The sequence below is a fragment of the Rhipicephalus microplus genome, chromosome 1 (assembly GCF_043290135.1).
Source record: "Rhipicephalus microplus isolate Deutch F79 chromosome 1, USDA_Rmic, whole genome shotgun sequence".
Classification (NCBI taxonomy): Eukaryota; Metazoa; Arthropoda; class Arachnida; order Ixodida; family Ixodidae; genus Rhipicephalus; species Rhipicephalus microplus.
In genome coordinates this window covers 276,661,824-276,687,110 of record NC_134700.1, presented here as the reverse complement: position 1 = coordinate 276,687,110, position 25,287 = coordinate 276,661,824, and the positions used below count along the sequence as shown (strand labels likewise).

Sequence of the window (25,287 nt, the reverse complement as noted above, 5' to 3'; positions counted from 1 at the left end):
GTCAATGCCTGCCTTTTGCTTACCTGAAATCTTTCCTGCCTTTTACGAAGTCTCCTTTGTCGACAAACACGTGTACCTCACGTTCCTGAAAGGTACTGGGCTAACCCGATTTCTAGTTTATACTTTGTGTATTGTTTTGTTCGCGTTACACAGATATCTACTTTCCGAGCATGATAGAGCACTGATACGGGGGGCGACGACGGTAGTGGTCGTTATGTTAAATGCGATTATGTCGGCGACCACATTATGAATGAGGCTGTCAAGATGCAACTCAGAAGTGGCAGCACAGTTGGGAACAAAACAAACGGCTGGTGAGTTCACCGCGTGCTGTTTCTTTTTTCTAAAGCAGACTAAACTGATATTCGAACAGAGCGACTGCGTACTCGTGACGAACCATCATATTTCTCAAACTCGCCGCGAATGTAATACAGCAAAAGCTATCAGCGTCAGTCAGCGCTGTTTACTGTTACTTTCAGCCATCGCCACCTTTTTGCGCTGCTAATTGTTAAGGTTTAAAGTCTTAAAACCACCAGGAGAGACATCTTAGAGGAGGTCCCCGGAAATTCTGGCCGCCTGGGGTTCTTTAACGTGCATCTAAATCTAAATACACGGGGCTCGATCATTTTCACCAACGAAAATGCAGCAGCCACGGCCGCCCCGCCGTGGTGGTCTAGTGGCTAAGGTACTCGGCTGCTGACCCGCACGTCACGGGTTCAAATCCCGGCTGCGGCGGCTGCATTTCCGATGGAAGCGGAAATGTTGTAGGCCCGTGTGCTCAGATTTGGGTGCACGTTAAAGAACCCCAGGTGGTCGAAATTTCCGGAGCCCTCCACTACGGCGTTTCTCATAATCATATGGTGGTTTTGGGACGTTAAACCCCACATATCAATCAATCAATCAATCAATCAATCAATCAATCAATCAATCAATCAATCAATCAATCAATCAACAGCCACGGCCGATATTCGAATCCGCGGCCTCAAGTTTCGCTGTTCATTCACCATTACTAACACACAAACTGACCATACTACCTGTACTTTCACGAGGCTTATTAGGATACGTCGAACTCGGCTGCAGGTAGTGGCAGCCCGCGTCGAGCCTCTGAACGCCACGCTGCTGGCGGGCCACACGACTGGTCCCACGAAAGACCACTCTCTCGAGCCCGGTTTCGTGTTCTGTCCGGGCGATCCGCTGCTGCAGGCCGACGAAGTGGGTCTTCGCCTGGTCGACACAAGCCGCGTCCACTGGCTACCCGTAGGCCACGCGCCTACCAACAGCGTCAGACCTTTCCACGACGCCGGTAGGGCTTAGCGCTTGATCGACGACCGTTCGTGTTAATCGACCAAAGCGTTGTTCCCGACGAGAGCGTAGTGCCGCTCGACGAGTCCTCGGTCTCGTGTTTTCTCGTTTACTGTATACGTTCCAGTAGCGTATTTCCAGAAACGCTTATCGAATGATTGTACAACAACCCGAAACAAGCGTGTGTAGTGGCAACATGTCTGCTTATCAAAGTCATATCAGAGTGGTCATATGATAGGACGAAGATGAAAAAAAAATTGTTTTGTGAGCATGCCATTGCCCTCACCCTTTTTGGAACGTAATATAGTCGTGTGGCGAAATGACGGGGAAAAAAGGCACTTGTACACGCTATAAAAATTTGGGCGACTGTATACGTAATTTAAAGCTTGCGACATGCCTTCTGGGGCATGCTTCTATCGCAAAGCACGTGTTTGCTTATTTCAGAATACTTGCACGTGCTGCCACTTTCAATGTTAATATCTGGTGGTATTACGTGTCAAAATTGCGATATGACTATCAGGGACGCCGTGGTGGAGGGTAGTGAATAAATTTCGTCCCCATTCATTTTTTTAAGGTGCACTGACATCACACTGTGCACGGACCTTCAGCATTTCGGCTCTAGCAGCGGCCGGCATCGAACCCGCGACCTTCAAGCTGTTATCACTGTATACCACCAAGGCGTACGACTACCAATGTTCCCGCGAGAATCCGCGTGATACGGAACCATAAGTTCACGAAAGTTATGTATATAAGATCGCCCACAACGTGATCATTGGGACCGGTTTGGGATTTATTCATCGTGGCAGCCATCGCCTGTGAAGAATGCTTGATTCCATCAGGGCTGATCATACCGGGAGAGTTTGAATGGTAGCGCAACGTACATCGCTCATTTTGACTTAGCATTCAATATGTAGAGAGCGGTTCCGGTCAACGTGCAGAAGCAGCCGCCCATGTCCGGACTGCGAGAGTTCAAACCAGCAAATTCAGGGCAGTGGTGTGCGCTCTGTCCGTATTCGACTTGGCGACCGAGGATCTGCTTCTCGGGGAGCTCGTGGCCCACTACACAGAGCTGGGCGCCACGGACTTCGTCTTCTACAACCGGACGGAGTCACGGCGGGCTCGCACGTTCTTCGGCGCCCTCACGACGGTGAGTCACAGAGTGCGGGAAACTTCGTGTCCATAGGCGTGTGCAGGGTTCCCCATCATAAGGTCTGGCGCAGCGCCCCCATCCCTGTGAAGTCAATGTAAGGAGCAGACTTTGTGCCCGATCCCCTTTTTAGGCGACCATAAGGGAGCCCCCCCCCCTCCTGCATTCCTTCTCCCCCCCTTCACACCACGTGCGCAGGACTACGCTCTTGTCCCATCATAGCTTGTTCTTAAGGCAAGTCAGACAATACAACTCCATGCTGCTTGCAAACATTGTTGGCGTGCTTGGTTTGTCTAGAGTTACTGTACAACGTCTCACAATCCACCCGATGCCCAAGACCCTACCCAGCACCTCCGCCAGTCACGTTTCTTAAGACAAACTTGGTTTAATGGGTTCGTTGAGTCGACTAGCCAAGCAGCAGCTCAAACAGATCGTCGTTGTCTTCTTTCACTCCTGGATCTCAACCAAGCATATCATGTGGCAATATGCTACCTTACAGTAACTCTAGGTTTGTCCTGTCACACCATCAGGTAAACTCGGTCGTCTATCTACCCTGGACTCGCCACGACGCACGCCCTCTGCTGGCGTACGACTGCGCGCTGCGCATGCGCGGCTTCGCCGACGTCCTGGTCGCGGTGGGCACGGACGAACGACTGGTCCCGTCGCGGGCATCGGCCAAAGCCGACTGGAGCCAGGAAAGCGGCGGCAGCAGCAACGACGCGGGCAGCTGGAGGCTTCCCGACGTGCGAGGGTCTCTGGTGGTAATGTCGCGCAAGACCTTCTGTGGAGCCGACTACAGCGAACACCAGGGCGTGGCGATGCTGATGCCTCGACGCCGAAGACTCGGGGACATCCACTCTGCCGAAGTGGTGGCTGCCGGCCTGGACGCACTGCTAGCCGGCAAGCAGGGCTCGCACCATTTGAGACAAGTTCTCGTGCATAGGTATATACAGCAAAATCTCGTTTTTATAAGATTCCTCTCTGACCTCTGTCCTTCTCTGTGCACCATACCGTCCACGGCCATGCTAGCGTCTGTGCATATAGATAGCAACTTCGCTGACCCTGAGGGAAGAAGTATGGAAAATATTGTGCATTGGTGACGCTGCTGCTAAACGCTGTTCGTGTTTTCTGACACATAAAAGACGCAATCGTCCCGGATATATCACGTACTCTCGTAGAACGTACGCGACGTCTTGCTATCAATAAAAAACCGAATTCAAAATGACTCTTACGCGTATTAGTGGCGCTAATATACAGAAGGTCCATCTATATACAGATCTCTGTTGCCTGCAGACGGCGTCTCTATAGGCCTGGAATCAATCAATCTATCAAGCATCTCGGAGGCGTTTTCACCTGCTAACTGATAGTTTGGAATTCGATTGATTAAACTTCGTAGCAAGTGGTCGCAAAGCTAAACAAAGGGCCCGAATGCACGGCACTTCTTGTTCCACGCAGGTATTCCGGCGAACAGTGTCCCGCCGAAGGAGAAGTGGTCGACATGTCGGCAGCCGAAGCCGTGCGTCGGACGCTGTCATCGCAGCCCATGATCCTGTGGAAGGCGCTGTTCGTTGGCTGACCCTCCGACAGGGCACGCAGCCACGGAGGAGAGAGACTTAGTCGAGCTATCGCTTCCTCCGTGCAGGATTAACGACCCGTACTGCCGCTGCTGCCTGTCGACGTGCTTATCGCTCAAAGACTTCTGCGTGCGCGTTCGTGCATGTGTGTTTGTGCCTACTTCGTTTTTCCATGTGTCGTCAAGGAAAAAAAAACTGCGAAGACGTTCCCCTGAGTTGTTGTATACAGGTGCACGCAACGGAAAAGTCCATTGACGAGCATATGTGACCTATGACCGCTGAAAAAAATGCCACAAAATCATTTAAAATGATCTCCTCAGAGTGTGCTTCTTTGTGACGATCACTCTCGCCTTTTAATCATGCCGGACTTTCGCTACTTACATGCTCTGACGCAGGCACTCAGGATGCCATCGCGACTTTGCCACCGCGCTTGTTGCTCCCTTTGTGCCATGGCCTCCACGATTAGCTCCTGCAGCACACCGGTGCGCTCCCAGAGCTAACCAAGGAGGCCACGCTTGTGCTGATCTTTTCCCAGTGCGCTCCTACTTTTTCTTCACTCCTATGTTGAGGCAGTGAGCCTTGGAAGTCAAAATAAACAAAGGGTCACAATTGTGAAATCAGTGATTTGCATAAGAGCGCCTACCATGGGTGGGCAGGAGTTCACCCCCCCCCCTCCCCTGTAATCTAAAAAGCAGGCGCAGTCTGCGTCTGCCCCACACATTGACCTAGTAAGGGGGTTTGCGCTGCGACGAACCTCCACTGCTCCCCCCCCCCCCCTAAAACGGAGCCATGCGCACGCTTAGTGATTTGCATATCGATTCTATATTGGAAGGTACTGTGGCGATTTCAAATCAGTTTTGGTTCCCCCACAACCGCTCTAGACACGTCCTGCTTATCTCCACCAGATGACACACTTTTAAGGTTTTTTTCTTTGCCATCAGCATTCTTGACCAGGCCAAAGTTTTCAACTGCGTGCCTTCCCGAGTAATTCACATGCAAGGATTTTTTAAAAACACTTTTCTTTAATTATTCTCCATTTTGCAGGTTTCCGTAGATGAGATTTACGAATATCATCACACTCTAACCTTTCTTACGCTTCTAGCTTGGCTGATATTGGCGTTCCTCTGCAAAGTGCCGAGTCGTGCCAGATAGATGCAAGTCATCTCGTGCCTCACAAAGCAAATAAAGCACTTGTGTGTGTTTGTTTGTTTGTTTGTTACCACAACCTTTGTGTTGCCTGCATGCTCTTTGTCCATCGTTTCTTCCTAGCCATCCTTACAAAACTTCGCAGATTTCCTTGTTTCCATCTTTTCGATCTCATTAAGCTCTTCATTTTCCTCACCGTTTTGTTTTCCTTGAAGACATCGCTTGAAACTTTGCAATACCGCTTACTATGCACTTGTTTTTGAGATGAAGACGATGCAACACAGTTTGGGGATGCTTAAAAAAAAGGACTTGATTGAAACAAACAAACGGAATCTTAATGGAATAAACCGCGCTGTAAATGCAAGATACACTTCGTATGTAACCTTCTAGTCTCCCGAATTTCGGTAAACATTGCGACGCTGTTATTCCACTAAGATGATCGTTTCAAATAATGTCTTGAAGGAAATGGATGAAAATATACACAATCAAAAAACCAAGCGACGTGTTTACTTTCTTTTTAGAAAAAAAAACACATGACGATTCGCTTTTGGGGCAGCGCAGCACGCAAACACTCGATACCGACTTCCCTTCCAGCAACGCAGGTGCATTCCGTTTCTCTGCTAGACGTTTAGCGTCCCAGTTTCGTGCCACCGCACTTATCTCTCCAACCCTGCAGGCTGCGAGCTTACCACGACGAGCGCAACTCAAGTGAGTCACGCGATGCAGCAGGAAAAAGGTCGAAAACAAACTCTGGGAAATTGGCGAGGAAGATCCCCCTCACGTCGAAGTCGTGGACATCTTCCACAACCTGTAGTTTCACAAACAACCCTGTGATTGATAAGTCGAGAAGCCAGCAAAAACAGGCATTCCGCTGCGATTTCCAAAAGTTTCCGTGACACTGTCCGGTCCAACCCTGATGGCAACGTTACTTTGTACATTATTCACGCGAGACCAGGCATATGTTACGGTGGACCCGTGCGTAACTTGTCATGCAGTCCTCAAGGCATCGAGCTGAACTAACTTGTAGGTCAGTACCAAAATTTGTCACCTGTCTTGTACGTAAAAGTGACACCTAAAATTATGAATATTTCTACTCGGTGCAGTTGGCAACAGATATACCTTTCTACGGCTCGTCGCATAGCATGTGACACCATAAAGTTATATCACAACTAGTTCCCGCTAAATCAACGAAGTAAAGCAGAAAGAAGATAAACTTCTGGACAATCCACGCCATGTGGCTTCATCGCCCAGACCGTGTTGCTCACCAAAGACATTTGCAGCCCCCCTGAAAAAAATTGTAAAGAATACTGTTCTGAACAGAGCGTTGTGTGCAGTTTCTCGCGCACAGTTCTACGAAAGCTCAATCATTTTCCATTAAAGCCACCAACGCAAATAACGTTTCCACGATGCATTTACACCCTGTACATGTATTATTAGCCAGAAAGTGCAAACTGACACCGTGCACCGCAGGCTGAAATTTCGCGCCGATAAAAAGATAAGAATCTAAAACACCTACTACGTGGCGCGCGGGTTCTGTGCAGTCCTTGACAGCCCTCTCAGCGGCACACGCGTGACCCTGTTTTTTTACGTAACACAACCAAAGGGTAACCTATCATATATTTTAAGGAGCCCGATTCTGGAGCCGGAGTTGGAGAACCCAGGAGTAGGCGCGTCTTTACATCCGATCAAGTAATCGAAAACAACGCAGAGAGTCCTTAAGCTAGCTGCCACGAGTATTGTTCATTGAAGACAACGTCACGAACGACGAGGAGTCACAGCGGGGGTCCTAGTTGCGTTTGTTGCTGCGGGCATCGAGGCCGCTTATACCGGAGTCGTCGCCGGGTCCGAGACCCTGCGGTGAGGGCGACGGGCCGAAGCACTCCTGGAACTGGGCCCAGTAGTCGGTCGCGTCCACCCACGACGCGGCCTGGCAGCCCGAGCGGCCGGCCTTGTGCATGCGAGCGTAGTCGTAGCACGTGACCTGGCCGTCTCCGTCGCAGTCGGTGCCCCACTTGTTCATGTAGTTCACCACCGCCGTCTCGGCGCAGACCTGGTCCTTCAGGCACTTCTCGAAGTCTGCGCAGAGCACACCGAAGATTACGCATGGTCAGAGAAACGTGAACGTTATACGAAAGAAAAACTGTTTGAAGCTCCGCGGGCTCTGCAGGCACGGTATCAAAACAAATAAAAAGCTCGTCGCTATGCGCGGCCATTGGAGCACTTAAGATCGGCCATGATTCAAGTCGTGACCCTTTTTGCGAATAGCAAAGCCTTCCCGGACGAAAAGTTCAGCTTTCAAAAGGAGTTTTTCGTCGACTGGTCGATACGACATGGTTATCCGGTAACACATAAGATAATCTGGCGCGTCTTTGTTTGATTGCGGACACGTGAATTAGACACATTATCACTACGTTAAGAGGCGTTCCGATCCTTGTACAGGGTCCGTCTGTGTGATCCTTGTACGTGAACCATGTGACCGCGATTTGCTTCCAAAATTCAGTATGCAACAATCAACGAGAGTGGTTACCAGTCAAGTGAATGTAAACAAAGGTGACCGTCTCCGGCCCCTCTATGCGTTCCCGTTACGGAAGGATTCGAGTGCCGCCATATTGGACTGTTAACCATTGTTATGTATGTTTTACAACTAAACAAAGAACAGTGTTGCGGAAGACACATGCTCATGAAAACGGTCGGGTTGGTGCACACGATGTTTGACGGCCTTATCGATTCCCGTTGTGATATACGAAAAAGAAAACATCGACTTAACAGCCAACGATGGCGGCACCCATAGAGAAAATAGTCTAAAGGGTATACTCACGGTCAAAGTTTCCGGGCTTTCCAGCGTCGACCCAGTAGGCGTACGATATCTGGTAGGGGCCGCAGAAGTACGAGTTGGGGCCGCCATTCGTGCAGCCGATTTGCGTGTTGCACTTGGTGCTGGCCTGCACGACACGGTTCGCCATTGAGTCTCAGTGCGTGCCCAGAAGGCTCATTCGCGCTTCCTGCCTAACCACTTCAGGTCACGAGACATTGCGTCTCGGCCCCGAAAAATAAAAAGGCGGCCAGGTTTGAGAGAGAGAGATAGGTTGCCGATAGCCGGTCGATGTTTTGGATGTTGTCCTGCGCTCCACACGCCGAGGCACTTCGGTGAAACGTTGCTCGCGACTGTGAACTACTGTGCTCGCTGTGTGATACAATCGCTAAACGATTGTGCCGCGCTGTAGCAGTTTATCTAATTTGGATTTAGCCGAAGAAGCAAGCTGGAGCTTAATAATGTAATAATGCACGTTATGTGAGACACACTTTAGTGGAAGGTTATGTCGGCCATTTCTCTAACATTACACAGCACACGGGCATCTAGCGTTTCGCCTCCATTGTAATGCGACCGCCGCGACACCGCGCGGACAAATTTTCGTACACAACCACAAATATTTTGCTTTTTGTGCACGTACTTATCATACACCCTCACATGCATGCAAGGAGACACGTAAGCAACATTTCTGGCTCCGGCCCTGATTGTAAAGCAGGCGCGCATTGGGTAACAACTCTTCGCGGTATCACAATATCCGAACGATTGTGCAGCACTGTAGTAACATTTTCTTTGTTGTCTCATTGGGATTCGAAACTAAAAAGGCACTGACTTTTTTTTTCATTTATGGATTGTCTGGCTCCGATACAAGCGAGCAGGAATTTTGTTCTTTTATTATTCCTGTATACCTGCACAAATGTCAGGCGCCTTACCTCTTTGCTTCGGATTGCGGCAGTGACACGATTGTTCTGATGCCAAGTTTCACTTTGCTGTTATCAGTGGTTGAAAGATCAATCATCTCAAGCGACAGTCTTGCATTGATAAGCGAGGCCTTGGCCACTGACGTGTACAAACACAGCGGCCACACGCCCCCTGCCGCTAAACCAAGAAGAAAACAAGCCAGATTTCGCTGAGAGCCAGTATATGATGCATGGAGGAAGTAACAATCGTTTGACGCTTCTGTGATGTGTTTGCACCTAAGAACCACGCCTATAGCTTCGGTTATGTGTGCTTACATATCCGTAGGCGAAAGCTGTCAATTTCTAGCAAGGCTCTTTGTTCGGACGTCATCTACAGGTGCAGCCTTGATAATAGTACGCCTTCTGAGCCTTGTCTCGTAGTTAACTCACGCGTGGGGTTTCTCTTACTTTTTCATAGTCGAGTTCCATCAGCAGGAGTAAGTGTTGCGTGGAACTTACGGTATAACTTGTCGCAATAAAAGTGTGGCAACACTGTTCTCCTCACGGCGTCTAATGCACAGACCATGGAATGTAGAACATGTACTTACGTAGCAGATGCAGTTCAGGCACTTGCGTGTCGCATCGTCACTCACTTGAGCATCAGAACCTGCGCAGTGGAATAAATAATAGAGAGTGAACACGTGAATATGTTCATGCCAATGATCAAGTATGTCGTCGTAAATCAATGCTGGGCGGTAATTTTTTTTTGTTTTTTTTGCGTAGCCATTTTAATGTCTCCATATTTTCCCGAGTTTTATTTATTTATTTATTTATTTATTTATTTATTTATTTACAGAATACTGTCGATCCCCCATGGGGATTATTAAAGGGGTGGGCATCACTGTCGCAACTTTCGACGTTTAAAACAAGAAAAATCAGAATAATAAAGAACACGTAATCACTGAACACAGCAGTACGGCATAGAACAATCATACATAGTTATTTGAACGATAACCAAGTACAAAGTACACCAATGGTACACCAACAAAAAACCGGAGTGGAGAAGAAACGAAGCACAGAAAGAAGAAAACACAGATCGAGTATTATTATCAAGGAACCGTATTAAACAATAAATATATGCAGACAAGTGTTTTAGTATGACAATTGGAAATAGGAAGGACTGCGTGAAGAAAAACAGGTGATCACTGTACATGCTAACTAGGTTAGAATAGATCAGTGCCTTCATTTAGTTTCATAAAGTTCTCTAATGTTGGCTGCTGTGTAATGACTGGATTCAGTGTGTTCCATTCTCGAATTACTCGCGGGAAGAACGAATATGAAAAAGTATTATTACTAAATGAGTATTCTTCGAGTTCCCATGCATGGCTTCGACTCGTTGGTCTGGTATCTCGAAAGCTCAAGTAAAGGTTTGGGTGTCGTGAACATCACGCTAACTATTTGTAGACGCCCCTTAAGCATAGCAGGCTTTGTGGGAAGACACAAATGTTTTCCATCCAGTCACAGTATCGCAGTGAATCATTATTTTGATATGCACAGTCAGGAAATCTCAAATTTTGTAAGGTCGGTGCCTATTGGCCCTTTTTAAATAAAAACAACGCGTGAGGCAAAAATAAAAACGAAACCCTGAAAAACCTGGCAATGTCTCAGTTTGCGTATTTAGAAAACCAGTGCGCCCATAACGACGACGACGACACGAGAAAAAAAAAAAAGACAGTACGAGCGCTGTCGAACAATTGACACTTACTTTCATTATAATGACATGTGGTTCCAACATAATTCAGCCTTTAGCACTCGTACTGTCTCCTCCACGTCTTTCGTCTGCGTCGTGTTCGCGCGGTTTTTCCAAGTATGCATCGTTTCCAACTCACCCATTCCCCCCCCCCCCCCTCAATTCTTACTGCAACTTGTCTCTGACTCGACAAATCGTTTGTTTCCGGAGTTCAAGAGGCATTGTCATCAATTTTGACCGTTAAGTTTTCTCTATCAGAAGCAACATGGACAAAGGTAAGAGGGCATACAGGGTACTGCAGCCCTTTCTGCCAGTGTCTATATATAGTTTGCGCACATCGGTACTTTTTTGACTGCGCTTCTTTATTTACGCAGGGAACAATCCCGCATCTACACAAACGAAACTATAGCAAGCGCAGTGAGTTAAATGAACAAAAAAGTGCTTGGTACTGATGATAATTATTGTTGAAGGACCAGGATCACGCCTACAATGGCGCAATCTCTTTATTTTTATTTTTTAATGTTTATACGCCAGGTTGCTTCTCGAGCACCTAGTTGAGAAATTGTTCGTTCCCAATTTCACTATCTGTTACATTTCCGCTTCGTACTCTTCACTTAGTACACGAACAGAAGTTAAAAAAAAAAAGCGCGGTTTCCTTCTTGCGGCCGGTCTAATTCCCATGAATGCCATGTAGCCATATCAGGTGTTCTACACGGCTTGCACTCCTCGGCGGGATATAACCATCATGACGCGACGCGGTCACTCCATAGGAATGGTCGCAAACTGCCTGCGCGTAATGGCTCAGAATAGAAGTAGTCCCGCAGTCGGCTCCTGTGTGCACAGGAGCCGACTGCAGCCACGTTCCACGAGTGGCTTCCACTCAAATCAGAAAGTTGCCCGCTTCATCGTTACTTGCAGTGCCTTCTTCGCTTTCCCGAACATGTTACGTGAGCAACGTAGGTACATACTTCTAGATTGTATCACAGCACAAAAAGCCCGCGAGATGTCTGTTATAAAACGTACTCGAGAAGCTGTCAGAAGTTCCAGGTTTTCTCCATCAGATAGGGTCCCCTTTTGCGTAGGGCTCGAAGCGCAGAACACGTCGTTTATTGTGCATGCTGCTCGCTACAACAGTACCTTTAATGGAAAAGTAGGACTGACCATTCGGCGAGTGTGTACACAGATTCGTTATTACGAAACGGCGCCACGAACTGCCAGTCAATTAGAACTGTCTGCGTATTCGGTGGCAGCAGGTATTGGGAACAGCTTTACAATATATAAGACGCGAGAGTTAGATGCTGTACCAGGCTTATCGAATGCGAGTCGAATGTAGCATTATAAAAAAAGTGAGAACCGTGTGCAGGAAGAAAAGACGTCATAACAACACTAAAATGACAGTTCGCTGCTGTCATGGAGTGTGTCGACAACATACCACAAACTTTAGTACGTCTAAAGTGTAACAACCGCTGATAGATGTAAGCATCTCAAACCGTAATAAAATATTTTGTCAGACCAAAAATGGTCGTCTGAAGTGAGAAACACAAGAATTGGTAATGTTGGAAATGATTATTGACAGCGTCGAGTTAATAAGATCTCATACAGGCGTCAGTGCACTTTACAATACAAGCGATATATGTACTAAAATTCGTCTTATGATCGGAAACTCGGTTTGTCAGTGCACGCTAATAAATAACTCTGTAATGCAGGTCAACAACGTTTTGCAGCGTCCTAACGGTGTGCTAATGTGATTGAAACGGTGTTCGCATGTACTGGGAAGCCCTAAAAGCGTCCTGTCACGTTAAATTGACAATTAAAGGATAGCAGACGGACATCAAAAGCGGACCGCGTATAGCTCACTTCAGCGAAAGAACAGCGACATATTTTCTTCGACTAAGCACTCCTTGTGCTCTGTCGTGACACTTTGCCACAGGTTATTCATTACGTAAGTTCTTGGCACGAATCTATCCTTCGCGATTCTCGTAGGGCGCCGCCGAACAAGCTTTCTCTTTGTGCAACGAGGACGCCAAGCACTCGCCGCGGCATACCCCTACATCAGTGCGTGTCCCAAGCACTTATTACGCGGGGGGCTTTACGTCGAAACCACCCGTCATGCAGATTAGCGGGTTGTATACGATCGAAGGACGCCGATGACAAGTGCTCAGACTATAGCCTGTGCCAACGATTCGCTGCTGCGAAATACGGCTGCCGGCGGGAACGTGCCGTTTCGCCGGCCGTCAAAACACGGGCCGCCGCCGTGTAGGGGAAAAAAGTTTCGCAGCTATAGGCGGTTTCCCCCTGAAGCCACTTGGACACGGCAGCCTAGTTTCGAAATGGACACAAGCGAGTGCGCGTACCGAAATGTGAATGGCGTCTATAGGAAGCGCGGCTAGCCCACGTAACTCGACGTGTAGATTGCAGAGGCAGCCTGTGCGAATTGGAACGCCTGCGCTGTATCGCGGCGACGCGTTGCGGTGAATTAAGCCTTCTTCGCTGATACAAAGTAATCTCCCTTGTCGAGAAATGTGCACTGCATTTTGTTGTCGTTAATAGGTGGATTTCTGGTATAACGCCCTCCGAGCGCAATCTCTGCAGCTATGACCAGCGTCAATGTGCCTACAGCATCAGTGAGATGCCACGTCAAGGCGTTACGTCGTACTATGTGAACATAATTACTTTGCGATCACGAAAGATTGCGGATTGATTGATATGTGGTGTTTAACGTCCCAAAACCACCGTATGAGAGACGCTGTAGTGGAGGGCTCCGGAACAAAAGATAGCGGGGCTAGATATAAAAGATCTTGCACGGGGCAAATAAGACTGCAAAAGGATGGCGCGACAAGTGGCACTGGTCGATGGTATATTATGCTTCATGGCGCAGGGATTAATTCTGGCCAAAGAGAGTTGAGACACGATATGAGCCAGTCCGATGAAACAGAATCAGTAGCGGTAAGTATAGGCTACATAACAGCCTAGAACACGCGCAGTCAAGGCGCAGTTTCTCACACCGGTAGAAATTTCTCGGTCAGTAGCTTTCTCGTCTACGTGCACCTCCCACGTATGCGACGCGTGACGTGTGAAGCGAAAGTGACAGCACGTGCAGGGCGCGTCCCGGCTCGCGCGCACTCACCGATTGCGAGGACGTACAGCGCGAGGCAGGCGACGGCAGCGGTTCTCGAAGACATGTTCGCCCTACGCGGTCTTCCGTTGCTCTGGTTACTCCTCCGCGCACGGCTTGGTGTATCGGCGTCAGCCGGAAGCGCTCGGCCTTCACCCACAAACCAGTCGCGAACGCGCATGCGTCCAACGGGCCCAGCCAGCCGGCCGGCCAGACTTCTTCCCCCCAAGGTGAGCTTCTTCCGTTGACTTTCGCAGCGGGAGAGGCGTCAAAAGTGGCTCGGTGCGATCCACGGCGCCGGCCAACATTGAAACAATGACTCATTGACGCCGCCTCTGTTGCTTCGGCAAGTGGCCGTCTTTATCGAGAAGCAAGGACAAGAAAGGAACGCCGATAGTTTGAAACGGTGTGCAGGGTCGTTTCGAAAGTGCGCGCCCTTTGGTACGCCACGCACGGCTGGCCGCCACTGCCAAGGACGCGTCGCATCGTCGGTGCGGTTGCGTCAGTAGCGCCGGTATATACGTATGTGGCCGCCTCCTTGTATTGCGTCTTCGAAGAAGCCGTTGCCGCAATTCTGGAGAACACCAGTGACGCCGCCAGTGCGAGCCTGGTTCCGGTTCAACGTTTTTCTCCGAACTTTCATCTCTGCAGTCTTCAGCTTATCCTTTGATTGCTGTAGCATAATGGTGGACCCGGAAATGGCCCGTTTAATTAAACGAGACATGGGGTATCCTTGCGTGGGCCTGAGCAAGGGGTGCCATAGGCGTGCGGGGGGTGAGGCAGAAGGGCCCACCCTTAAACATTAATTGGGGGGGGGGGGGGGGGGCTCAACTTATGCCTCATGTTTTTAGAGAGTCGGAGGTACCAGCACCATCATTCTTTAATGTGCAGTATTATGACGAAACAAGTTTCTGACGACTTCCAAGAACAGTTTTATTACTTTTTTGGGTCCCGCAAAGCTATTGACCAAATGCAGGTCATCGCTCTATTTTTTTCTATTACAAAAAAAAAAGAGAATAGGCTGTATTATAAAATTGTTTAATGCACGCCAGGAGAAAGTTTACCTCACCTGTCACCCCTAGCTGTCGGCCGGATTGCTGACTTTTGGACCGGTCAATGGACGGAAAGAGGTAAAGCGTCGCCCCCACCACCCTATAATAGGGGATCTTGCGCACATCTAGTCGCTGTTGTTCGGTGGTCTCGTTGGACGATTACCGGTGTGACAATGCAGCAGGCATGCAGTTTAGTGCATGCCAGAAAAACGGTTGCCAACCGTCGCGTAACGGTCGCGTGCCAATGTCGCGGGGTCAGTGGCATTCATGGCATCCTGTAGGACGCGTCTGACGCAGTCGTTTGCAGCATCATTCTAAGAGTGAGCTGGACATACGGGTAAAAATGAAATACTCGCATGCTCGGCGCGCAGAATCGGGAAGCTATGCATTAAAAATATTATGATGAGTTGAAAAAATGAGAAATCCATGGAGCACGGCGTACCACTTCAGAGCTATAACGTTGTGATGAGTTCTAATCTTCTTCAATACGGCGACTTTAAGGCAGTAGACATGAGCACTTGTTGAAACGTCGACCTAGTGCGACAGATACGAAATCACTATCGGTACATTCACATATTTGATTTCACTGCCTTCATGGCATCACACTGAACAACGCTCGAAACGCTTGCGCGCACACATCGTGCACTGGCATCGGCATCAACTGACAATTGAATACACTGTCCCGGATTACCTAATTGTCCAATACGCGATCTCTGCGATCAGCCAGTTTTATTGCAAGGTATTCAACAAAGGTTCACTTTTATCGGTGAGCGTGTGATGTGCCAAAGCGCAGAGAGTTTTAGGGAATGGAAGTAGCAGTGTCTCGTGTTAAAGGAAACTGTTCTATGAATCGATCGAGTTTGTTACTTCAACATAACTGCGTTTGTGATCTCAACGGACGTGCAACTGCGCTTTTAAAAGAAAGAAAATGCTTTTGTGAACGATCTCTACTGATAAGGGTTGATTGCCGAAAACTATGCACCGCGCGATTCATACATACGGTGTTCTACATATCAGCCGTCCGTCTGCAGAAAGATCGAGATACGCGCATCAAACATGAGCGCACGTTCAGAGCAGCGATAATACTAATTGTTACAGTTTAACGTCCCGAAACCGCATATATGGTTATGAGAGACGCCGTATAGTGGGGTGCTCAGGAAATTTCGACTAGCAGGGTTTCTTTAAATCTAGGCACACGGGCATCGAGCATTTCGCCCCACCGAGATGCGGCCGCCGTGGTCCATGAGTTCGATACCGCGATTTGGTCAGCAAACGAGCACTGTAACCATTAGACCACCGAGGCGGGTACAGAATCGCTATGAAGATACGAAGAAGATTACCAGGGGCTACACTGCTCTTTGACCACAGTCGATCTGCAGCGTGCAAGAGACGAGAGATCCTCGCGTTCCTCTCCGATGAGCTTTTCTTCCTCGGGGAGCACGAGTTTCTGCGGCATTGGTCATGCCCTTTCGTCAAGGTGGAACACGAAAGGACACAACTCATTTTTCGACAGACTTGGTGCTAAGCAGCGCCCGTTGAGTTGTTTTATATGATTTCATTTGTTACATATCGTGTTTCATTGCATCTATTGTATCATTATACCATTGTATCATGATATCGCATTGAGTTCTTGTGTACATATATGCCGACATTGTCATGTATATTAGAGCAAACGTATTCACTGTAACGTAGTGATGTTAGTCGTGAAACATGGATGTGCCGAAGTGTATGTGCCCTGTTACTGGAATGGTATGAAGCCTTTGTGTTCTGTACATGCTGTAAATAATTTTTTTTCTAAATGCAAATAACCATTTCCTTTTTTTTTAGCGACGAGTATAGTAACACTGTTGACAGTTGCAGAAGCCGCAGAATCATGTCAGCGTACTCTTCAGCTTCATGCGAATAAATAAAAGAGAGACACAGAAGCCTTTCTTCCTCGTCATTTCCTTCCTCGTGCACGCTCTATCTTCGGTGTTTGTGGTGAACAAACGCTTGGGGAAACGCGTCACCACGGTACTATATCGGACAACCCCTCACGGCGTGTACATGGTTGCAATGGTGTTATTGCGTGCCACCCACTATTGCAGTCCATCCGTGCTGGGCCCCGACCTCTCCGGCCGGTGGAACGCCGCGACGCGTCCGTTTTGTAAAGTGCACCGGGCGAGTGCTGCCGCGTCTCTGACGTCAGTGTTGACGTCCTTTCCACGTGCCGACCCAGGAACGGCTGGGCTTCCCCTCAGTGCCACAACGAAACCACTCACGTGCACGCGTCCTTGTCATCTAAGCATATTCGGTATTCGGCCCGGGGCGTTGTGGTCGCCGGGCGCTGCGCTGTACGGCCGAGTATACATACACAGAAGTCTGCGATTAGCGATATCGCGCCAAGGCTGAAAAACATACGCCGCGTATGCATGAACTTCTTGAGGTGCGGGAGTCAGGGTCGATATTATTCGCACTACCGTTATCGAGCCTCTATTATACGCGCCGGTGCGTTCGTCACGATTTGTGGGCACTCGCTATACGTTTTACACGGTGTTCGAAGAAGGATTTGAACACACGTATGGCGCCTGGAAACACAGGCTCGTATTGGCTGCGAGGATCACATCGGCTGATTCACGCTTTTTTTCTGTGGTACTCGACCTGCGAGACAGCAGCCGAGTACCTTAACCACTATAGACCACCGCGTTGGGACAGTGGTCAGTAGTGTGTCTGTGGCGTATATGACGCCCACAAGCGTTAGGATCACCCACGTGAAAGGCCCGACCACTATATCCAGACTTCGAATAACACCGTTTCAGATATCCAGTGTTTGACAAAAGGAACGCTGTCAAACAAAATGAGTCCTTCATAATCACATTGTGGTTTGGGGACGTCAAACCCAACAAACAAAAACGATTAAGCTCGCAAACAATTATACTGACTCAGAAAACGCCCAAAACGACGCTTACGTACCGCGCCAAGATCCCGGATCTGTATACACTCTAAAAAAAAAAAAAGCAAGTAAAAAGGGTGTCTTTTTGTCCCACAACAATAATCCTCATCTATACTGCGTTCCATCCTTGCGCTATTACCTCGCGCCCGGCAAATTCCGGTCACGATCGACATGCCCATTATCAGGGTTACATTGTATTCTTGATAGGAAAGTGCCCAGCGCCGAGTTTTCAAGAAAGGAAACGCACGCAAGCCTGATGACGATTATTGTTGTGGGATAAAAAGACACCCTTTTCACTCGATATTTTTTAGAGTGTATTTCTCGGAGCATCTACCCGTCGCAACAGCTTCAATCGGCTCAGCTTTCCGAGAGCCTGTTTTGCACGCATACGCATGTCCACATTTATTCCGTATGCATACCACGCGTCTAAGTCTCTGAGTCAAGCCCACGATGCAAGGTATACTCTCAAGAACAACATTATATACCAGCGCGACGCAAACGAAATACGCTTGCTTTAGCAACGTAAAGCTGCATAATTATCTACCCTCGAAATCCAAGTGGCCTCATGCATGTACTAGCACAAAGAATATCAGTAGCTTTTTCCATGAATGCACAATACGCATGTGTATAGCTGGTTTCTTGGTTTAGCCCCGCCGCGGTGGTCTAGTGGCTAAGGTACTCGGCTGCTGACCCGCAGGTCGCAGGTTCGATTCCCGGCTGCGGCGGCTGCATTTCCGGTGGAGGCGGAAATAATGGAGGGCCGTGTACTCAGATTTGGGTGCACGTTAAAGAACCCCAGGTGGTCAAAATTTCCGGAGCCCTCCACTACGGCGTCTCTCATAATCAAATGGTGGTTTTGGGACGTTAAACCCCACAAATCAATCATTTCTTGGTTTAAGCTTAGGCAGCTACACTAAACATGTTTTTCATCCTTGAATACGATATTTATATGCTTATCACTTTACGACACCCACATGGCGATGCAATGAAGTGCATGCCGCGTAGAGTTAGCGGTATTCAGAAACGGTGTACCTGGGACGTCTTTCCACCACACAACAATAAGCGTTATTTATCTGTCGTGCTTCGCTTACGTTATCCCGTGCGCCCGGTACTATAGCTGGTTGCGAACCGGGCGTGCGGCTATCAGCGTGACGTAGCGCTCGAGATAATAAAGCAGCGAGCGCACAGTTTACGAGACATGCAGAGAACGCAAGTAAGCCAGATTAATATTGTTGCGAAGCGAAAAAAGACGCCCCAAACACCCCCGCTCGGCTCACATCGATTTGCTGCAAACAAATTTATTCCTAATTCGTTCCGGTATGTGCGTCACTCGAGCATCTACGGACACTGCCTTCTGGTAGAGCTGGCTGAGTATTCCAGTTAACCACTCAAGTCACAGTTTAGCCGCAAAGTCGAAGCAATTAATATAATAGTAGCAATAGCAACAAATTGGGAAGTCGTGCGAATCACAGCCATCAACTGGCTTCTTTAGCATGCGGGTCAGTGCAGTTCAGCGAAACGCTGGCGTAAGAAAACGCGGCCGCTGCAGCGAGAAAAGCGGCCTTGTTACTGCCTATATGACCTCAACGCAAACTTTGCGATGAGAGCCGGTCTGAGAACCTCCCCTTCCTTCCTCCTTCCTTCCTCCTCCTCCTTGTGATGAGAGCACAACGCGTACCAAGGTTGATTGATATGTGGGGTTTAACGTCCCAAAACCACCACATATGATTATGAGAGACGCCGTATAGGAGGGCTCCGGAAATTTCGACCACCTGAGATTCTTTAACCTGCACCCAAATCTGAGCACACGGGCCTATAGCATTCCCGCCTCCATCGGAAATGCAGCTGCCATAGCCGGGGTTCGATCCCGCGACCTGCGAGTCAGCAGCCGAGTACCTTAGCCACTATAGACCACCGCGGCGGGGCGCGCACCAAGGTACCAGCAATACAGCGCACGCAACCACGGCCGACCACGTCGGGCCAGTCAAAGTACGAAGTTACTGCCGGATGCACGCAGATGAAATGCGATGAAACTTTAAAGGCATTCCAGATATTAGAGGAAAATTGCTTGCGTCAACGTCCGTTTCATTGGATACTACAGAACATATTTTCTTTAATTCTTTGTGCTCATACGATTCTTGTAGCGACTTCGGCGATGTGTATGCGCATTCGGAATAGCAGCATATATATGTGGCACCTTCTCACTACAATATAAAAATTAGTTCTTCTCTTAATTTATTTTGTCTCTCTCTTATAACCTGTGTCATCTTCCCTTATTTCTTTTCTTGTTACGGTTTTTCAACGCTACACTATGTCAACTAAAAGATGATCGTGTTGGTAACATTATATATAGCCTAATTGGAAGGACACAACAATCTCATTGGCTGCCGTAGCGGTACATTGTACAGTGCTCGGCTGTTTCCCCGAAAGCCACAGCTTCGAACTCAGCCGCGATGGCCGTACTTAGATGAAGGTGAAATCGAGGTCCGCGCACTTATATTCAGGTGCACGTAAAAGAACCCCAAGCCGCCGGAATTCCCACGCAACGTTCCAAACCCTCCGTACATGACATGCCTCATAATCACATCGTGGTTTTGGAGCGTAGAAATCCAGCGATTAACGTGCACAGTGCTCACCGGTGTTGCACCACGTCATGTTGACTGGCGGAGAGTAGCGAAACGCAGATACCACATTTTGAAGGAGTTTCAATTAGCTAAGCACCAAGCGATCTCTACCAAAGTATCTTGCGAGGCACGCAAAAGCAAAAGCACGCAAGGGCCAGCAGACCGGTTGATTCGAAACAGACGATATGAATCGGTAGGTGCTGCAATAGTGTGTTCAGTGAGAAGCAAGCGGTAAACTGTATGGTCCGTAGAGTTTGAAATGTCCAGGACTGAACTAAGCCGTGTGCCGCCTGATATGAGCACGAGAAAAAAGAAGTACTTGCAGATGACCATTGATCCAAACGGGAAGTACAGTAGGGACGTTAACTTCGGTGTTTCCGAGGGGAGATAAACATATATCTGCTGTTTATTGAATTAAAAACTATACGAATATCAACTTTACTGAGGGAGCTTTCGCGATCAGGAAGTTAGAGATTGGCAGTGTCCATTTCGGTTTACTGAAGAAAGAGTGAGCCATTTCGGGCTGTCCGTGAAATGAAAATGCTAATTCCGTGCGCCGTGCAATGCTATAGTTGTCACACCTAGCCTCGACTGCACATCTGCAGTGAATTCCGAGCACGTGCAAAAAGTGTTGCAAGACCCCTCTGAAGCGTCCATTTCAGATAAGTGTGTATCTGACTGTATGTTCGAAAATTCAGGCGTCGCCACCAGAGAGGGGTGCCCTGCGTTGAACATTCACCCCCCCCCCTCCCCCTTCTGTAGAAGAACCCTCCGCATATCTATGACTGGCAGGAATGCATATATGATACAAAAATCTGGAAGCGTTGTTGAGTTTACTGCTGAGAACGGGTTCATGCTGCAGTATCAGCAAAAAAAAAAAAAAAAGAAAAAAAAAAGAACGCGGGGCGAAGAAACTGAGCTGCCCGATAAAAAGCTGCCGAACAGGTTTAGGTAAAACATTTAACGAGTCTGACCGCACGACCCTGACGTATATATACGACAGTTACGCTAGAGCAACGATAGTCATTCATTGGTATGCAGTGCAACACGGCTCTGCTTTGGGATTCCCGCACCAAATGGCCGCAAGGTCATCGATTTGGAAGTCGCCTGCAGCTGTGTGTAGTGTGTGAATATATATATATATATATATATATATATATATATATATATATATATATATATATATATATATATATATATATATATATATATATATATATATATATATATATATATATATATATATATATATATATATATAGTAATGCCAAAATGTTGCTAGAGATAGATAAAGTTTTCGTTATCTGTAAGGGAGCGAGATCGAGACTTGACATAGCAAGTGCCAGGAATTGCTATTGAGTCAATTTGGCCACAATATATTCGCAATGCGCTGTACAATTCAAGATGGCGCCCGGAGGAGAGTCAACCCATTTGTTATCAAAGGAACAGATAGGACGTGCGGACGCACGGCCCAGGCCACTTGCACCGGTTGAAGTCATGAGCTGCCCTGAAATGTGTACGAGACGCAGGATACTTTCCCAAACCGTGGAAACTCGTCGCCTAATCATTTGCCGCAGTATAAACTCGGTGCCTAATCATTTGCCGCAGTGTAAACTCGTCGCCTAATCATTTGCCGCAGTGTAAACTCGTCGCCTAATCATTTGCCGCAGTGTGACAGGTTATTTCAGCTCCGTTACCGTGCGTGAACGATGGCTTTGCAAAATCCAGTGCGTGCTACAGAAAAATGCATGAACTAGAATTGACGTACGAACTGAACGGCATTGTGAGGCAGTATGTACCGAGCCTGCATGATGCCTTTGCCGCAGTATAGTAGGCCGCTAGCGAATAACGCCATCGGTGCTGCACAGGACCGAATGTTTAACGAAGTGATGGTTTCCAGACATATTACGCCATCGCAGGCGCGTATAGCCAGAATTTTTTTTTCGAGGGGATGGGGAACCTGGTTGGCTCGCTTATTTTATTTATTTTTATTTTAAGGTACCTTACAGGCCCCAGGGGTGTGGGCATTGAGTAAGGGGGACGATACATTAGATACATGTACACATACATATGGAGCTGGTAAAAATACATAAGAAAAGATACAATTGCAATATAATAAACAGAAAGCATTATAGAAAGATATATACATGTAAAGATGACGCACGTATGCAAACAGTAAGCGAAAGTGTGCGTTTATTGAGCATGGTTCATACATGACGTCACGATGCGTTGGCCAATCCACGCTTGTGTCAAGCTTGTTTCTTCGAGATTTCGGGCGATTGGGGTGCTTTTCATGCGCGATGCCGACGCCCTCCAGTAAACAGCCCTTAGAACATCTTATATTTGGATCTTACGGGGCCCGAGCGCCTAAAAGGTAGAAATGTGCGTTAGCCTCGACCCCTTCACGTTGCGACCGACTCGCTCGCTGGATTCCGTGCCGACCGGTTGTGCCCTCGCGATCTCCGACGACAGCGCAGCTCTGGCCGACTGGTTTGGTCCTATACGCCGCCTCCTACCACCGGTCCCCTACGACGACGACAGCGTAACTCTGGCCGACTGGATTAGCCCTACGCCATCTCCTGTCGCCGACAAGAGCTCTCGCCAGTGGTGCCTCGTCCTCGGACTCCTGTCTCCTGTGTGACAGGATCTTTCCTGTCTCCTCCTTACTTCCGTCGTTCGCTGTACCTGCGCCTCGCTCTCTCCTTCCTCACTCTCTCTCTTTAACTTTTAATCCCTCCTTTAACCCCACCCCTCGTGAGCTACTGTTGAAGTGTCTTCCCCCTGAGAGGCATACGGGGCTCACTTTTCTCTTCTTTTCATTTAAAATCACTGCCCCCACGTTGCGACCGAGAACGGACACTTCAAGCGACGAGAACATATTTCCGGTCTTTTGTTACGGAGACATCGCCAATTATCTCATTTTTTTCGCTATAGTTATTTGGCGCTCTAGGAAATGAAGGCGTTCAGGTCGACCGAGACGCATAATTATATTACAAGCGATTTAGTCAAGGGTATGTCGGCTAAACAGTTCTAAGATGATGTGCTTTTGCTGGGTGAGGTAAGTAGCAGGTTGTTTTTTTTTTTGTAATCTTCGCTATCTGAGTGAGATACTGTTTAATCAACGCACAAGTTATTTGCTGTGGCAATCTTCTCGGCTATTTCCTATCACTCGACACGTACTTACATTCAGGTGCACGTAAAAGAAGCCCACGAGTCCACTTTTTTTTTTTTCTCATGTGACAGGAGCTGTTGGTTTTTTTAGTTTGGAAGCTCGACAATTTAACGCGCGAAAAAAAATATACAGAAACGCATGAAAGAGATATCACTTGCCACGTAGTAGTCAAAAAAAAAAAAAAAAAAAAGGTCCTGTGCATTTGTCGGCTCGAGCATGCAATAAAATCTTTCGAGGGCGTATCCAAATGGCACGCTCAGCTTCACCGCGGCACGACAACGGTGTCCTCATAGAGACGCGGGCCTCCTCTAAACTGACCAAGCTTGTCGCGCGGTTGCTCGTTCCGATCACAGTTCCAATGTTCTGCCTACAAACGTAACGCAAGTTAGCTGTGGCTGTACATTCTGCATGCAAACAACCAATGTGCGTGTGCAACAAGCGTACCTTTCCCGAAGTGGGCGCCACAAACACGTATGTCTGTCCTGTCAGTGTCCAAATCGGCGCTTCTCATCCGTGCCAGCCACAATCCCCGTCGCTCGATGGTCTTTGGGAGACGTAATAAAGTTAGCGTCCGTTGATTTCGCCCAACAAGTGCGGTTGGAACAACCAACAACGGCGCAGATAACCATCGCGACGCGACGAACGTTCCGCCAACATTTACCGCCGCAGCCACTGGCCCGCTGAGCCAGCATGGCGGAATGGTATCCCTGGTTTCCTAGGCGTGACGTCAGTGCAAGCTATGTATACACAATTGCAAGACAGGAGTATGGAGTAGACCAACACCGGTGATACAAAATAAACAATTATGAACATGACTATTGTACCTTCATCTTACAGCGTGATCGCGAGGGCACTGCAAGATGTTATTGAAAAGGAAAAGAAAACAGAGGGGTGGGGAAAGGCCTGGGCCCCCGGTATGCCGCTCCCCGGCTACGCCACTGTGCTTATGGCCTTAGTTACTCCATGCTCCGCCAACTAACGTTAACTACAAGATTTAAGCCGCGTAACCTACACAGCGTCCTTCGTTCGTACATCACATGACCAAAGGCGTCTGTCTGTTGCGCGGAAGCTCTACAACGCGGTGTCATGCTGGTATTACTCAAGATTTGCCGTATTTTATCCTGATTTGCCTGTGGGAATCGATGTAACGCGAAGCAGCCACCAGGAGCTGCATACGTCGACTTGTTTGTCTTTGAGGCAAATGCCACGTAGTTCCCTATCGCACGTTTATCGTGCATGCATGTCCAATCTTACATATGTAACTTGATAATAAAACGTACATTATAGTATATATCGTCATGCACACGAGTCATGCCATACGAATCTTGTGTATACCCAGTTAACAAAATGGCCGTAAGCACATTATGAGCGCGGCTAACAAATCACCCCATTGCATGACATGCGAGCCATGATTTTTTTACCGCCTGTAAGTTACGATCGGCATACATTGACGTCTCGCAATACAAATTTTAACGTATATTCTTTAAATTGGCGTATATTCTTTGAAAGACCATTCTGTGTAAATCATGTCGTAAATGACATGCGTTCCACGGTCTGCACGTTTGGGCCTGTCACTTGTGTTGCCAGAGCTAACCAATTTTGGTAGGTGTTAAGTTGAGAAAACTACCACAAGAGCACCAAGGCCGCATCATGTAGAGTACCGTACACCGTTAAAGGGAACGCTCTAATGAACCGCTGTCATATTGAAGGCGCCATAAGTGCTGGTAGACGTAGCGAAATTGTTCGTGCACGGCACTGGTCTATCAAA

At 48.1% G+C, this 25,287-nt stretch overlaps 2 protein-coding genes across 3 annotated transcripts; one reads left to right on the top strand and one right to left on the bottom strand.

Moving 5' to 3' along the window:
* The first annotated feature begins 1,884 nt into the window (after nucleotides 1–1,884).
* Nucleotides 1,885–4,022, top strand: LOC142767295 (uncharacterized). Its single transcript, XM_075868729.1, has 3 exons — nucleotides 1,885–2,446; nucleotides 2,977–3,389; nucleotides 3,902–4,022. The coding sequence occupies exons 2-3, from the start codon at nucleotides 3,052–3,054 to the stop codon at nucleotides 4,020–4,022; spliced, it is 459 nt and encodes a 152-aa protein (XP_075724844.1). The 5' UTR covers nucleotides 1,885–2,446; nucleotides 2,977–3,051.
* Nucleotides 4,023–5,653: 1,631 nt separating this feature from the next.
* On the bottom strand, nucleotides 5,654–24,045 carry LOC119188226 (lysozyme). 2 transcript variants are annotated; one of them, XM_075895264.1, is made up of 4 exons: nucleotides 23,964–24,045; nucleotides 9,483–9,541; nucleotides 7,985–8,108; nucleotides 5,654–7,242 (listed from the first exon to the last, which is right to left on the bottom strand). In XM_075895264.1, the coding sequence occupies exons 1-4, from the start codon at nucleotides 24,028–24,030 to the stop codon at nucleotides 6,953–6,955; spliced, it is 540 nt and encodes a 179-aa protein (XP_075751379.1). In that variant the 5' UTR covers nucleotides 24,031–24,045; the 3' UTR covers nucleotides 5,654–6,952. The 2 variants fall into 2 exon arrangements, with proteins under 2 accessions (XP_075751379.1, XP_037292056.2); XM_037436159.2 differs by lacking the exon at nucleotides 23,964–24,045 and adding an exon at nucleotides 13,752–13,905.
* Nucleotides 24,046–25,287: the final 1,242 nt, after the last annotated feature.